General features: G+C 45.4%; 2 protein-coding genes and 1 pseudogene across 2 annotated transcripts in view; all 3 read right to left on the bottom strand.

The window, feature by feature from the left end:
- LOC118413053 (zinc finger protein 84-like) overlaps positions 1 to 822 on the bottom strand; it is a 16,883-nt gene extending 16,061 nt beyond the window's left edge. The window contains exon 1 of the mRNA XM_035816196.1: positions 693 to 822. The gene's annotated coding sequence lies outside the window, so the exon portion shown is untranslated. The remainder of the gene's footprint in view (positions 1 to 692) is intronic.
- LOC118413064 overlaps positions 1 to 14,896 on the bottom strand; it is a 116,702-nt pseudogene that overhangs the window by 29,962 nt on the left and 71,844 nt on the right.
- LOC118413052 (zinc finger protein 678-like) lies at positions 3,303 to 4,034 on the bottom strand (the record flags this gene model as incomplete). Its single annotated transcript, XM_035816195.1, has 1 exon — positions 3,303 to 4,034. A coding segment is annotated over exon 1 (732 nt), but the record flags the coding sequence as incomplete, so codon positions are not given.

Below are 14,896 nucleotides of genomic sequence, written 5' to 3'. Positions count from 1 at the left end.
CGGGTCATTAAGCAGGGACAACAACAACAACAACCAAGCTTGAGCCTAACCTCTGCTTGAAAAGTAGGTTCTATGAAGGTCTAAATGTCTCAGGAGAAACACTCGAACAGTTAGTGAACCGTCCCGTGAAATTCACACCCTGCCTCTCTGGCTTCAGGGCAACAATGGAATCCAGATGTGAGAATTGGGCGCCAACTTTCGGGGTCGGGGCGCACGTAGGGGTTTACAGTACAACGAAGACAGGTAACTGGAGTCCTTACCTTAATAAAATCGTGCACATGGTCGCTTAATGTTGAATCAAAACACTGTATGTAGGTATTTTACTAGTCATTGCGACAAAGCGTCAATTTTAGCTCCCTCGAATTCGAATCCAACAAAATCCAAAAACCCTTATTGACCCTCCCTTGTTTACATTTCCAAGGCAAGGCCAGCTCCTGAATAGTCAAATTTTGACAATCAAACAACACAACCAAGCACTAAATTCATAACATTCTCCTTTTTCGCTACTACGATATGCTTTACACAGCTACACAGAAGAAAAGTAGGTTTCACGGCCAGATGACTGTCCAGCTCTAAAAAAAGTTATGCATGCCGGAGCGGCATGTTCAGATTCATGAAACTTCTTCGAAATTCCCCTTCTTACACTGTTCTACAAATCTATGAATACCGAGTCACAAGTCAAGTCTCCTTACCTGAACCTTAGTGGCCACAGGGATGCCTGATGAAACACTAGAACTCGCTACGGAATGAATGCGGACTTCTTCTCTAAGGACGAGAAACGGCCCCGAACTCCAAGCCAAGAGTATCCTCAAGGAAAGGAAGTCGGGATTCTATGACCCGGAAGTACTCATGGCTGGGGGTCAGATTTCATTCCCTGATTACCCATCTATTGTACATGAGCCTCCGGTGACCTTTATAGACTAACACGGTTTTTCAGCTGTCCATTCTCTCAGGAGGCCACAGGAAACAAGCACAGCTGAATATATATTCTCAGTGTATCTACAAGTTTAACAACATCACATCATTAAACTATAGTTCCACGACCACATCAGTTTATCCCTTTATGAGTTTCTCTCTTTCAAACTTTGAAACTAACTGGTTCCATACAGTTCGACAAAGCCACTGGGGGCCCAAACCTACACCACTGACTCTCTGCCCAAAGAGCTATCAACCACTCAAAAAACACGACTGTAGCATGTCCAGCACACAAGATATCCAACCCGAAAGCTTCGCTGCAGCACCATAGCAAACCCCTAGGGAGCCAAAAATCTAAACGCTTCAAGAAATTCAAGGTCTCAAGGCCCATCAACATGCCAAATATCAAGACAATCTATCTAAGTATTTTGGAGTTATGATGGTTAACTACACAGTCACACACACACACACACACACACACACACACATACACACACACACAAACACTATGAAAAACATAAGGTAAAAAACGATGCTACAATCTTCATCTTTGGGGGACGTTTTATTTCACCGAGTAGTGGCATTCCTTACTTGCAAAACTCAAATAGATGAAAACTAAGTAACCGTAAAACTTTTGAAATGTAAAAAGGAACATAGAAAATAGCTATTGTAAAAATCTGCTACAAGTGACAGAGAACTCAACAGAGAAATACCAGAAATGTTTTCACTACTTTCAACTTTGTACTTAAATTGTACTTTCACTACTTTGAACCTTATACGTACTTTGAACTTCTACCTCAGTACTTTGTTCTACAGTACCATGAACTTTAATCTTTTTACTTTTCCTGCTTACACTTTGAACTTTTTACATTTACTTCTTTGAACTTTAAAGTTTCCTATTTCAACAATCAAACCAACCAACCAACCAACCAATCACTACTTTAGTCTAAACTCTGTCCTTCGCAACTATAAACTTTGAAGTAAGTAATTTCCCTATTTTAAACTTTTACTACATCGAACTTTGAATTTTCTACTTCACTACTTAGAACTTGGCACAAATGTACTTTCACTACTTTGGAAGCATGTTAATGTTATGCAAACTTTACAAAATAACAAAACTTGACTATCAACTACAAGATCATGTATCAACAGATGAAAGAACTTAAGAAAAAAGGTGTGGACATGCCAAACAAAATATCGTTTCTATCATGTACACATGTATTACAAAAGATTACAATCAATGAATTTGAATAACAGCCAATCGTAAGCTCCTGAATACAGCCTCTGGCTATGGTTGTGAAGAGAGATTAGTCTGCACATTCTATAACCAATTAAGTCTGCAATGAAGATACAGAGTAGATTTTTCATATACATTGTAACAGACGAAATGTCGTGTCAAAGCTGAACCAACAAGAACAACAAAAATCAACTAAACCAACAAGTAGACAATACATGTACATACAGTACAAAATGTATGTGGTAGTCTACATATCCAACCCTTGTATGATTTTAAGCTCACCAAGACACATGTAGTAAGACTGATTTTTGCACTCAATAGGCATTTTTTGGCTGCATATCAATTATGACATTACTAGTCCTACTAAACTGCTTGCTGGCTAAACTGTTCAGGTCTGTAACTTGTGTAATATTACTGCCCTGTGAGACTGTCATGACTGTATGTGTTCATGTGTTCCTTCAGTGTACACAAGCTGACTCAATTACTAACACTCGAGGGTATCTCACCAGTTTCAGTGTAATGTGCTTCTTTCTATCTTCCCTATCATACTCCCTGCTGTATTCTTATAACACATGTAGGGTTCATGTGAGTACACGTCTCTTCAGACTTTCTAGTTCCCAGAACTGCCTGCTTCGTCCCTTACACCATTAGTTTTTCCAGGGTGAGTCTTCACGTGTTTCTTCAGATGACCCAGCTGACTGAATTGCCTACTGCATTCCTCACACGTGTAGGGTTTCTCCCCTGTGTGAGTGCGCATGTGAGTCTTCAGATGACTCAGCTGACTGAACTGTCTGCTGCACTCCTCACACCTGAAGGGCTTCTCCCTGTGTGAGTCTGTATGTGCCTCTTCAGATCACTCAGCTGACTGAACTGCCTGCTGCACTCCTCACACGTGTAGGGTTTCTCGCCTGTGTGAGTGCGCATGTGTTTCTTTAGATCACCCAGCTGACTGAACTGCCTACTGCACTCCTCACACCTGTAGGGTTTCTCCCCTGTGTGAGTCCGCATGTGAGTCTTCAGAGCACTCAGCTGACTGAACTGCCTGCTGCATTCCTCACACGTGTAGGGTTTCTCCCGTGTGAGTGCGCATGTGAGTCTTCAGATGACTCAGCTGACTGAATTGCCTGCTGCACTCCTCACACCTGTAGGGTTTCTCCCCTGTGTGAGTCTGCATGTGAGACTTCAGATGACTCAGCTGACCGAACTGCCTGCTGCACTCCTCACACCTGTATGGTTTCTCACCTGTGTGAGTCTGCAGGTGCTTCTTCAGATCACCCAGCTGACTGAACTGCCTGGTGCACTCCTCACAACTGTAAGGTTTCTCTCCGGTGTGAGTCCGCATGTGGGCCTTTAGATCACCCAGCTGTCTGAACTGTCTGGTACACTCCTCACACCTATAGGGTTTCTCACCTGTGTGAGTCCGCATGTGTCTCTTCAGATTACTTAGCACATTGAACTGCCTGCTGCACTCCTCACACCTGTAGGGTTTCTCCCCTGTGTGAGTCCGCATGTGAGTCTTTAGATTACTCAGCACACTGAACTGCCTGCTACACTTCTCACACTTGTAAGGTTTCTCCCCGGTGTGATTATGCATGTGCCTCTTCAGATGACTCAGCCGACTGAACTGCCTGCTGCACTCCTCACACCTGTATGGTTTCTCCCCTGTGTGAGTCCGCATGTGAGTCTTCAACTGACTCAGATGACTGAACTGTTTGCTGCACTCCTCACACCTGTACACTCTCACACCTTTGTTTCTCCTACTGGACTCCTCCCCAGACTCCTCACGTCTGTCTCCTTGCCAGGTGAGAACACTGTCGGCAGAACCCCCTGCTGCTTCTCTCCTGACGTAATCCACACTCTGCATGCTGTTTGCTGTTGCCATGTCAGCAATATCTGGATCAAGTACTGTAAATAGAAAACAAGACAAACAATTATCAACCGTGAGGTAAAAAAAAACAAGGTAATCTTGTCCTCTGTGAAAATGATAGCAGCTCATTCGTCTCCTGTGGTTTCTTCAGTTTAGTTCAACCACAGGAGACAAATGAGCTGCTATCATTTCTCCAAAGTTGACGTCTGGGTCACATCGGGTCAACTTTCCGCATTAATAATGACAAAAATGGCCGGCCGGTGGCTTTTATAAATGGAGCTGTTTTTCAAGCGCTTCTGTGGATAACCTCGGGGCTTCTGGAGTTGTTTTTTCGCCCGTCAAGGCAGGTAAGTGCGTTGGGAATCTAGGGAGTTCAAGAATCCGCCCCGATGGGCAAGAATAAAGGCCCAGCGAACACAAGTTGGATCTTGCGGGCGTACAGCCCTTGGACGGTAATGCAATATACCGTCCTTGGGCTATGTATGTAGGTATTTTACAAGTCATTGTGACAAATTTTTGTGACGTCAATTTTTGCCCCTCGAATCCAACAAAATTCAAAAACCCTTATCGACCCTCCCTTGTTTAAATTTTTTTACTTTCCCAAGGCTAGCTCCTGAATAGTCACATTTGACAGCAAAACAACACAATAAAGCACAAAATGTATAACCTGCTTTCCTTTCTCCCAACAACGATATGTTTTTACGCAGCTGCACAGAAGAAAAGTAGGTTTCACGGCCTGATGACAGTCCAAACAGCTCTCTGAAAAATGCATGCCGGAGCTGGTGGCGTGTTCATATTCATGAAACTTTCTTCTCCTTCTTACACTGTTCTTCAAATATTTTGAATACCGAGTCACAAGTCAAGTCTTCTTACCTGGAACTTAGCTGACACAGGAATGCCTGATGAAACACTAGAACTCGCCACGGAGTGAATGCGGACTTCTTCTCCAAGCACGAGAAACGGCCCCGAACTCCAAGCCAAGCGTATCTTCGCGGACAGGAAGTCGGGACCGTACGACCCGGAAGTACTAATGGCGGGAGGTCAGATTTCATTCCCTGATTACCCATCTATTGTACATGACACTCCGGTGCCCTTTATAGACGAACACGGGTTTCCAGTAGTCTACGCTTCGTCATTCTCTCAGGAGACCACAGTAAACAAGCACAACTCAATATTTTATATATTCAGCTCCCTGTCCAAAAGAGATTATGTATACATTGCTCAATCAATGCAGTGGAAAATGAAATACATTTTATCAGTCAGGCTACACACTATGATGCCGAAAGAAACAGTTTATTTCAAACAATTGCCATAATTTTACTAAGCTCTTACAATAAAGAAGGTCACCAAAAGACTATGTCTGCTAAAAGCACAAAAATCCAATCATTATACATAAGGTGGGACAGTTCATTAACCACTGCCCTCAAAGAAATCAAACCCGTCAATAGTATAGCCTGGTATCCAGCCGTAATATAGTTCCCGAGTCTCTCCTCCCCACAATTACGTAACGGGAAATCGTTTTCAAATAAAAACGATTTCCCGTTACATCACTGAGGAGAGAAGAGACTCGGGAACTATATTACGGCTGGATACCAGGCTATCAATAGTATACATTTGTACGTCGATGTAGGTTAGACATCCGGGTAATAAGATACGCCAAAAAGTAGTTACTCAAGCAACTGGTTATGATTTTGGAAACGGTCAGAATTTTCAACTACTATCCAGTAGTTTTCGCTAGTGTCACTATTCTTTTTAGTTTACACTGTATCATATAGTTGAATAGACACTAGTGTTTAATATGTATCAATCTATCTACTTCTCTTAGTCTTTGAGACTGTACAGGCAAGAAGACTTCGGGCATTATTTTGCAAATAAAACATTTTTTCTCACTGCCTCTACAAGCTATAACATCATCACATCATTGAATGAAATACTGCAATCTTCTTCTTCTGGAGTTGTTTTATTTAATCAGACAACGGAATTCTTCTATAACTTGGTTGCATAAGTCAACGAAAACAATAAACCTATGTTAGTATGTACTACATGTATATTGTAACGCTTTTATAATGTAAAAGGGACATTAAAATTGCTACTATCAAGATTGCTACATCTGTTAGAGAACGCCAAAGACAATTGGCGGTAATATGTAAATACATTAAACATCGTACTTTCACTACTTTGACCGTAGTACTTTTAACTACTTTAAACTTTATTCTAAACTACTATGAACTTTGAACCATTTACTTCTCCTACTTTGAACATTTTACTTTTACTAGTCTACTTTGAACTTTAAACTCTCTACTTCACAACATTTTGCTTTCTACTTCCCTACTTTGAACTTGGTACTTCAACTACATTGAAAACATGATTGTTATGCAAACATTATAAAATTACAAAACTTGATTACTATCGACTACAAGATCAGGGATCAACAAACAGATGAAAGAACTTTAGCAAAAAGGTGTGGATATTAAAGAAAAACATCGTCATTATATCATTTAGCTGTATTACAAAAGATAATGATCAATAAATTTGAACAACAGCCAACTGTAAGCTCCTAAATACAGCCTCTGATTGTGAAGAGAGATTAGTCTGCACATCCTATAACAGTATAACCAATTAAGTCTACAGTGATGAAGATTCAGGGTTATTAACAGAAGAAATGTTGTGCCAAAGCTGAAACAACAAGAAGAACAAAAATCAACTTTACCACCAAGTAGATTATACAAGTACAAGTGTATGTGGTAGTCTACATATCCAACTTTTGTATGATTTTAAGCTCACCAAAACACATGTAGTTAGACTTATATGATTTCTGCACTCACTACACACATAGACATTGTTTGGCTGCAACACAATATTAAATGACCTTGCTTGCCCTACTGCTTGCTGTCTAAGATGCTGTCTAATATGCTCTAACACCAAATGCATTTTTGTCTGCATGTCAGTTATGACATTACTAGTCCTACTAAACTGCTTGCTGGCTAAAGTGCTCTGTTACGATTACTGCCTTGTGAGACTGTCATGACTGTATGTTCATGAGTTCCTTCAGTGTATCCAAGCTGCCTGAATTCCTAACACTTGACTCATCAGTTTGAGTGCAATGTGCTTCTTCCTATCTTCCCTATCATACTGCTGTATTCCTTTAACACATGTAGGGTTCATGTGAGTACACCTCTCTTCAGACTTCCTAGTTCACAGAACTTACACCTTCAGTTCTTCCAGTGTGAGTCCGCATGTGTATCTTCAGGGCACCCAGGTGCCTGAATTGCCTGCTGCACTCGTCACACCTGTAGGGTTTCTCCCCTGTGAGTGCGCATATGTTTCTTCAGAGAACCCAGCTGACTGAACTGCCTGCTGCATTTCTCACACATATAAGGTTTCTCATCAGTGTGAGTCCGCATGTGAGTTGTCAGATGACCCAGCTGACTGAACTGCCTACTGCACTCCTCACACCTGTAGGGTTTCTCCCCTGTGTGAGTCTGCATGTGAGTTTTGAGATGACTCAGCTGACTGAACAGCTTACTGCACTCCTCACACCTGTAGGGTTTCTCCCCTGTGTGAGTCCGTATGTGATTCTTAAGCACACAAAGTTCACTGAACTGCCTGCTGCACTCTTCACACCTGTAAGGTTTCTCCCCTGTGTGAGTGCGCATGTGTCTCTTTCGACTACTCAGCGTGTTGAACTGCCTGCTGCATTCCTCACACCTATAGGGTTTCTCCCCTGTGTGAGTCCGTATGTGTTTCTTCAGAGCACCCTGCTCACTGAACTGCCTGTTGCAATCCTCACACCTGTAGGGCTTCTCCCCTGAATGAGTCCGCATGTGAGTCTTCAGACTATCCAGCCTACTGAACTGCCTGCTGCACTCCTCACACCTGTAGGGTTTCTCCCCTGTGTGAGTCTGCATGTGTTTCTTCAGATCACCCAGCTGACTGAACTGCCTGCTACACTCCTCACATCTGAAGGGTTTCTCCCCTGTGTGAGTCCACATGTGCCTCTTCAGACTACTCATATGACTGAACTGCCTGCTGCACTCCTCACACCTGTACTCTCTCACACCTTTGTCTCTCCTACCAGACTCCTCCCCAGACTCCTCACGTCTGTCTCCTTGCCAGGTGAGAACACTGTCGGCAGAACCCCCTGCTGCTCCTCTCCTAAAGGCATCCAAACCCTGCATGCTGTCTGTTGTTGCCATGTCAGCAATATCGGGATCAATTCCTGTACATAGAAGACAAGATTAACAATTATCAACTGTGAGATAATTGAACAAGGTACAGTGGAAGCCGTTTAATTGCACACCCAATTTGCCTGCGAATTCCGCCGCGTGCAATAATGCGAAGTTACCCAGTTGGACCGCACCGCCACGGGATTTAGGGATTCCGTGCAATTGACCGAAGTGTGCGTTTATCCGATGTGCAATTAACTGGCTTCCACTGTACTAATAATTCTGTCCTTTTGTGATATTGTGAGCTGCATTTTATAATTCCTAACATTGACACGAGAAACCATACAAACTCTAGGAGATAGTGATATGCGTTGTGATGTATGCGATTGTTGGTTCTTTGAACTGTCAAAGCAGAGGTTCGGCCCTCAATTCTTTCAGGCATTCCTCGCTCTCCAGCATGCAGTAGTCAAACAAGAAATTCTGACAAAATAGATAACCAAAATAAACAATTCAAAAAGACATCAAAAATAAGCCTTGCCTCTGCTTGGAAAGTAGGTTTTATGTAGGTGCAGGTGTCTAGAGGGTAACACTGCAATAGTTAGTGAACCGTCCCCTGAAATTCACCCCCCTCCCCCTCTTGCTTCAAGGCAACAAAGGAATCCAGATGTAAGAATTGGGCGCGAACTTTCGGCGTCGGGGCGCACGTAGGGGTTTACAGTACACCTAAAACAGGTAACTGGAGTCCTTACCATATGAACAACCGTGAACCTGGTCACTTAATATTCATTCAAAACACTGTATGTAGGTATTTTACAAGTCATTGCGACAAAGCGTCAATTTTTGCCCCTCGAATCCAACAAAATCCAAAAACCCTTATCGACCCCCCCATGTTTACATTTTTTTACTTTTCCAAGGCCAGCTCCTGAAGTAAAATTTTGACAACCAAACAACACAACCAAGCACCAAGTTCATAACATTCTCCTATTTCGCTACTAAGGTATGCTTTGCACGGCTACACAGAAGAAGTTTCACGGCCAGATGACTGTCCAGCTCTAAAAAAAAATTATGCATGCCGGAGCGGCGTGTTCAGATTCATGAAACTTCTTCGAAATTCTCCTTCTTACACTGTGCTACAAACCTTTGAATACCGAGTCACAAGTCAAGTCTTCTTACCTGGAACTTAGTCGACACAGGGCTGCCTGAAGAAACACTAGAACTCGCTATGGAATGAATGCGGACTTCTTCTCAAAGGACGAGAAACGGCCCCGAACTCCAAGCCAAGCGTATCCTCGCGGACAGGAAGTCTTGACTTCACAACCCGGAAGTATTCATGGCAGGAGGTCAGATTTGGTTCCCTGATTACCCATCTATTGCACATGAGCCTCCAGTGTCCTTTATAGACTAACACGGTTTTTCAGCTGTCCATTCTCCCAGGAGGCCACAGGAAACAAGCACAGCTGAATATATATTCTCAGTGTATCTACAAGTTTAACAACATCACATCATTAAACTATGGTTCCACGACCACATGATGATCCGTTTATCCCTTCTTGAGTTTCAAAGTCTGAAATTAACTGGTTCCCTGCAGTTCGAAAAAGCCACTGGGGCCCATACCTATACCACTTACTATCTTCACTGTGCGCTCATTGGTTGATCCTGAATCACATGATTCTCACAACCATATAAGTACAAGGGATGATCACCCTACTGCCTCTTGTTGGATTCATCCGCAACGCCGAGGTCGCCTGGCGAAGGACGACCAGGTCTCCGCCGCTTGCGGTTTCACGACCACGTTTCTCGCCGCCGGGCGGGTTTTGTGCCCGAGGAGCACGCAGTGTTGCAGCCTAGACTCCGGATTACCAGTGGGAGGAAGACAACTTCGGAGGTTCGGCTGTGAAGCAAGTAACGGCGGGGCGAGGGATCCAGAAGCTCCGGCGGACCTTGGGCAGACCCTCTCCACGCATCGAAAGGACGGAAGAGTCCTAGTGTTCTACCTAGTGGGGTCAAATTTCAGGACGGTGGATATACGGCAGGTTTGGGTGGAAAATGCGGTAACATACGTTGTGGTATTTGTCGAATTCTGCTTTTCTGGGAACAATGGTTTGTGTGCCGTTTTGTTCACGTGTTGTTTTGCATATCTTTGGTGTCGAGCTTTCGCCTGGTTTGCACGTGCTTGATTTGCATTTGTTTGCTTTTAGTTGACTGGGTATTTTGTCGATAAGCACACAGGGAGGCAGCATAGACTCCAGTTTGACGGAGGAAGACATTTTCTGAGGGTTCAGCTGTGCAGCAAGTAACGGCGGGGCGATGGAACCAGAAGCTCCGGCAGACCTTGGGCAGACCATCCACGTAGCGAAAGGACGGACGAGTCCCACATAGTGGGGAGAAAACTTCAGGATGGCTGAGATATGGCAGGTTTGGGTGGAAAATGCGGTAACGTACGTTGTTGTATGTGTCGAATTCTGCTTTTCTGGGAACACTCGTTTGGGTGTCGTTGTTCACGTGTTGTTTTGCATATTTTGGTGTCGGGTTTTCTCCCGGTTTTTACTGCTTGATTTGCATTTGTTTGCCTTAGTTGACTGGGTGGGAATTTCATTATCTTTTGTTTGGAACGGAACGTAGGAGGTTTTGTTCTTAGGAAGGGAGGGAAACTCGTGACAGGATCCCCTTTTGTGACCACGTGAGGTGTGTGCCAGCGTGGCGGGTGAATGCTCGAGTTGGGTTTAGCTGCTTTACTGTAGGTTCAGAATTTGTGGTCTGAACGTGTTGTTTTCTTAGCAGCTCAGCCCGGATTCCAGCTCTCCCAGGCCGAGGAAGGCGACTACCACAGCGCGACTGAGATGCAGCGAGCTCTGACAGACTTTTGGCGGCCTCTTCACATATTGAAAGGGCGGAAGAGTCCTACCTGGCGGGTCGAAACGTCGGATATTAAAGATACGGCAGGTTTGGGGCGAAAATGCGGTAACAAACGTTTGTGTTTTTTTGTCCAATTATGTTTTCCTGGGAACAATGGTTTGGGGTGGTTAATGTGTACACGTGTTGTTTTGCATATCTTTGGTGTCGGGCTTTCGCTCGGTTCGCTCGTGCTTGATTTGCATTTGCTTTGTCTTTAGTTGATACTTGTGTTCTAAACGTGTTGTTTTCTTAGCAGATCAGCCCGGTTTCCAGCTCTCCTGTGCCGAGGAAGGTGACTACCACATCGCGACCGAGGTGTAGCAAGCTCCGACAGAGCGTTGGAGCCAGCAAGCCGAGCATTCCCAACACATACGGCAGTTCTTCGCGGCATCGACACTAGACGACAGCCGTCACGGAGCGCACGGCTTTGATTTTTTCAGGGAGGCGTGCACGTTTTTGGTGACATCGATTTGAGGCGGGATTCCCCTCAGATATTTTGTCTTTATGTCTGTTGTTGCTGTTTTGAAGTGTTTGGTTTCCCTCTAATTAGGGATATTTTCTTTTACCGTTGTTGTTGGTAAAGTTTTGCTTGTGTTGACACAGTGACGGCGACACAGACCTGGACTATTAAGGAATGCAGTCGTCTAAGGAACCACAGCCTGGCAGCAGCGTTGGCAGTTTCTATCGCTGAGGGGAGTCTCCTTAAATCACGAGGAAAGAAGGTGTGTTTTGGTCCGTTTGGTACTATATTTTGGAAAAAAACAGCGCATGTACGGATCGTTCTCGGTCGCTCCTGCTTGGTGTTTGATGGTTCTTTTATACCGTGAGAACACCGAGTAGCGAGGTCCGGAGAGGTTTCGTGTTGGCGTGTTTTCTTTCAGCTGGTGAAACGGCGCGCATGTGCGGGCCTCTGATCGTTCGTGCTTGGTGTTTGGTGCACTTTTAGTGTGCGATCACTGAGTAACGTTGATCAGAGAGATTTCCGCGCATGGCGGGTGTTTTCATGGGGGTGAAACGGCGCGCATGTGCGGGCCTCCGATCGTTGGTGCTTGGTGTTTGATGCACTGTTAGGGTGCGATCACTGAGTAGCGTTGATCGGAGAGTCTTTCCGCACATGGCGGGTGTTTTCACAGAAATGAAACGGCGCGCATGTGCGGGCTTCTGATTGTGCTCGGTGTTTGCTGCACTGTTAGTGTGCGATCACTGAGTAGCGTTGATCAGAGAGTCTTTCCGCACATGGCGGGTGTTTTCATAGCCATAGGAATGGAACGGCGCACATGTGCGGGCCTCTGATGGTTGGTGCTCGGTGTTTGCTGCACTGTTAGTGTGCAATCACTGAGTAGCGTTGATCAGAGAGTCTTTCCGCACATGGCGGGTGTTTTCACAGAAATGAAACGGCGCGCATGTGCGGGCTTCTGATTGTGCTCGGTGTTTGCTGCACTGTTAGTGTGCGATCACTGAGTAGCGTTGATCAGAGAGTCTTTCCGCACATGGCGGGTGTTTTCATAGCCATAGGAATGGAACGGCGCGCATGAGCGGGCCTCTGATGGTTGGTGCTCGGTGTTTGTTGCACTGTTAGTGTGCAATCACTGAGTAGCGTTGATCAGAGTCTTTCCGCACATGGCGGGTGTTTTCATAGCCATAGGAATGGAACGGCGCGCATGTGCGGGCTTCTGATCGTTGGTGCTCAGTGTTTGTTGCACTGTTAGTGTGCGATCACTGAGTAGCGTTGATCAGAGAGTCTTTCCGCACATGGCGGGTGTTTTCATAGCCATAGGAATGGAACGGCGCGCATGTGCGGGCTTCTGATCGTTGGTGCTCGGTGTTTGTTGCACTGTTAGTGTGCGATCACTGAGTAGCGTTGATCAGAGAGTCTTTCCGCACATGGCGGGTGTTTTCACAGGAATGAAACGGTGCGCATGTGCGGGCTTCTGATTGTGCTCGGTGTTTGTTGCACTGTTAGTGTGCGATCACTGAGTAGCGTTGATCAGAGAGTTTTTCCGCACATGGTGGGTGTTTTCACAGGAATGAAACGACGTGCATGTGCGGGCTTCTGTTTGTACTCGGTGTTGGCTGCACAGTTAGTGTGCGATCATTGAGTAGCGTTGATCGGAGAGTCTTTCCGCACATGGCGGGGGTTTTCACAGAAATGAAACGCTGCGCATGTGCGGGCTTCTGATTGTGCTCGGTGTTGGTTGCACTGTTACTGTGTGCGATCAGTTGGTCAGAGTCTTTCAGCGCATGTCGGGTGTTTTCATAGGGGTGAAATGGCGCGCATGGGCGGGCCTCTGGTCATTTGTGCTCGGTGTTTGTTGCACTGTTAGGGTGCGATTACTGAGTAGTGTTGATCAGAGAGTTTTCCTGCGAATGGCAGGTGTGTTCATAGGGAAAAAAGGGCATGCAGGTGGCAGGTGAGGGCCTCTGATCGTTTGTGCTTGGTGTTTCTTGTACTGTTAGTGTGCGATCACTGAGTAGCGGTGCCGTTGGTCAGAGAGTATTTCCGCACTTGGCGGGTGTTTTGACAAGAAGAAAAGGGAACGCATGTTTGGGCCGCTGATCGGCTGTGCTCGGTGTTTGCTGCATGGTTAGTGTGAGTTCACTGAGTGGCGTTGTTCAGAGAGTCTTTCCGCACGTGGCGGGTGTTTCCAGAGTCCGGGAAGAAAATGGCACGCATGTGCGGGCCACTGATTGTTTGTGCTTGGTGTTTGCTGCTTTGTTAGTATGCGATCACTGAGTAGCGTTGATCAGAGAGTTTTTCCGCGCATGACGGGTGTTTCATAGGAAGAAGATGTCATGCGAGTTTCTAGATCTGGTCGTTTGTGCTTGGTATTGGCTGCACGGTTGATAGTGTGCAATTGCTGAGTAGCGTTGGTCAGAGAGTCTGATCGCACACGGCGGGTGTTTTCACAGGGAGAAAATGGTACGCGTGTGCGGGCTGCTGATGGTGCTGGGCGCTGGCTGCATTGTTAGTGGGTGCTTAGTGGGACTCATAAGAGTAGCGTGAGTCAGAGAGTCTGCGTCCTTTGCACATAGCGGGCGTTTTCACAGAAAGGAAATGGAGCGCATGTGTGGGTTTCTGGTCGTTCGTGCGTCGTGTTTGCTGCACTCAGTGTTAGTGTGCGATCACTGCGTGACTAGTGGCGGTCAGGGAGCCTCTAATCGCGTACGATGGGAGTTTCATGCTGGGAAACGGCACTCGTGTATTGGGGTCCAGTGGTTTGGGCTGGGATGTTTGTGGTCACTCTAAAGTGGTTAAAGACGGAGTACCGGTGAATAAAGAATTTTTGTACATGGTGCGTTTGCATCCTGGCGAAGGAATCAGCGCGCATGTGCGGGCCTCTAGTTATTCGTGCCTGGTGGTTGCTGGCACCGTGAGGGTGCAAAACTGAGTTTGGTGGCAGAGTGTCGCCCTGCAGAGGACGGTTGTTCATGGCGAGAAAATGGCAGGTTTTGCTCGTTTCGGAAGAATGAATGTGAGAGTATATGGCAGATGAGATATCTTGACGGACAAGGGGGAAATTCTTTGATTACTTCGACGGTTTTGAGGCCAGTGAAATGAGGGAATATGAAAGAAAGAGTGGACGCCTTTCGAGTTTTATTAGAACGGGTGAAAGGGGTACGAAGAAAGATAAGAGAGGGTGTTTGAAGTTACGTGAGAAGGTGAGGTAGAGAGAAAATGGAGAATAAGGGAGGGGGTAAGAGATGTGAAATGTTGAAGTAGAGAGAACTTCAATGATAAGGAAGGGGGTAAAGTATAGGAGTTAGAGAATGTGTAGATTTATGAAGTAACAAGTTAGCATGGGGATAAGGTGAAGG

The sequence above is a fragment of the Branchiostoma floridae genome, chromosome 4 (genome assembly GCF_000003815.2).
Source record: "Branchiostoma floridae strain S238N-H82 chromosome 4, Bfl_VNyyK, whole genome shotgun sequence".
Taxonomy (NCBI): Eukaryota; Metazoa; Chordata; class Leptocardii; order Amphioxiformes; family Branchiostomatidae; genus Branchiostoma; species Branchiostoma floridae.
The sequence above is the reverse complement of the archived record's forward strand: the minus strand, read 5'-3'. Positions and strand labels throughout refer to the sequence as shown.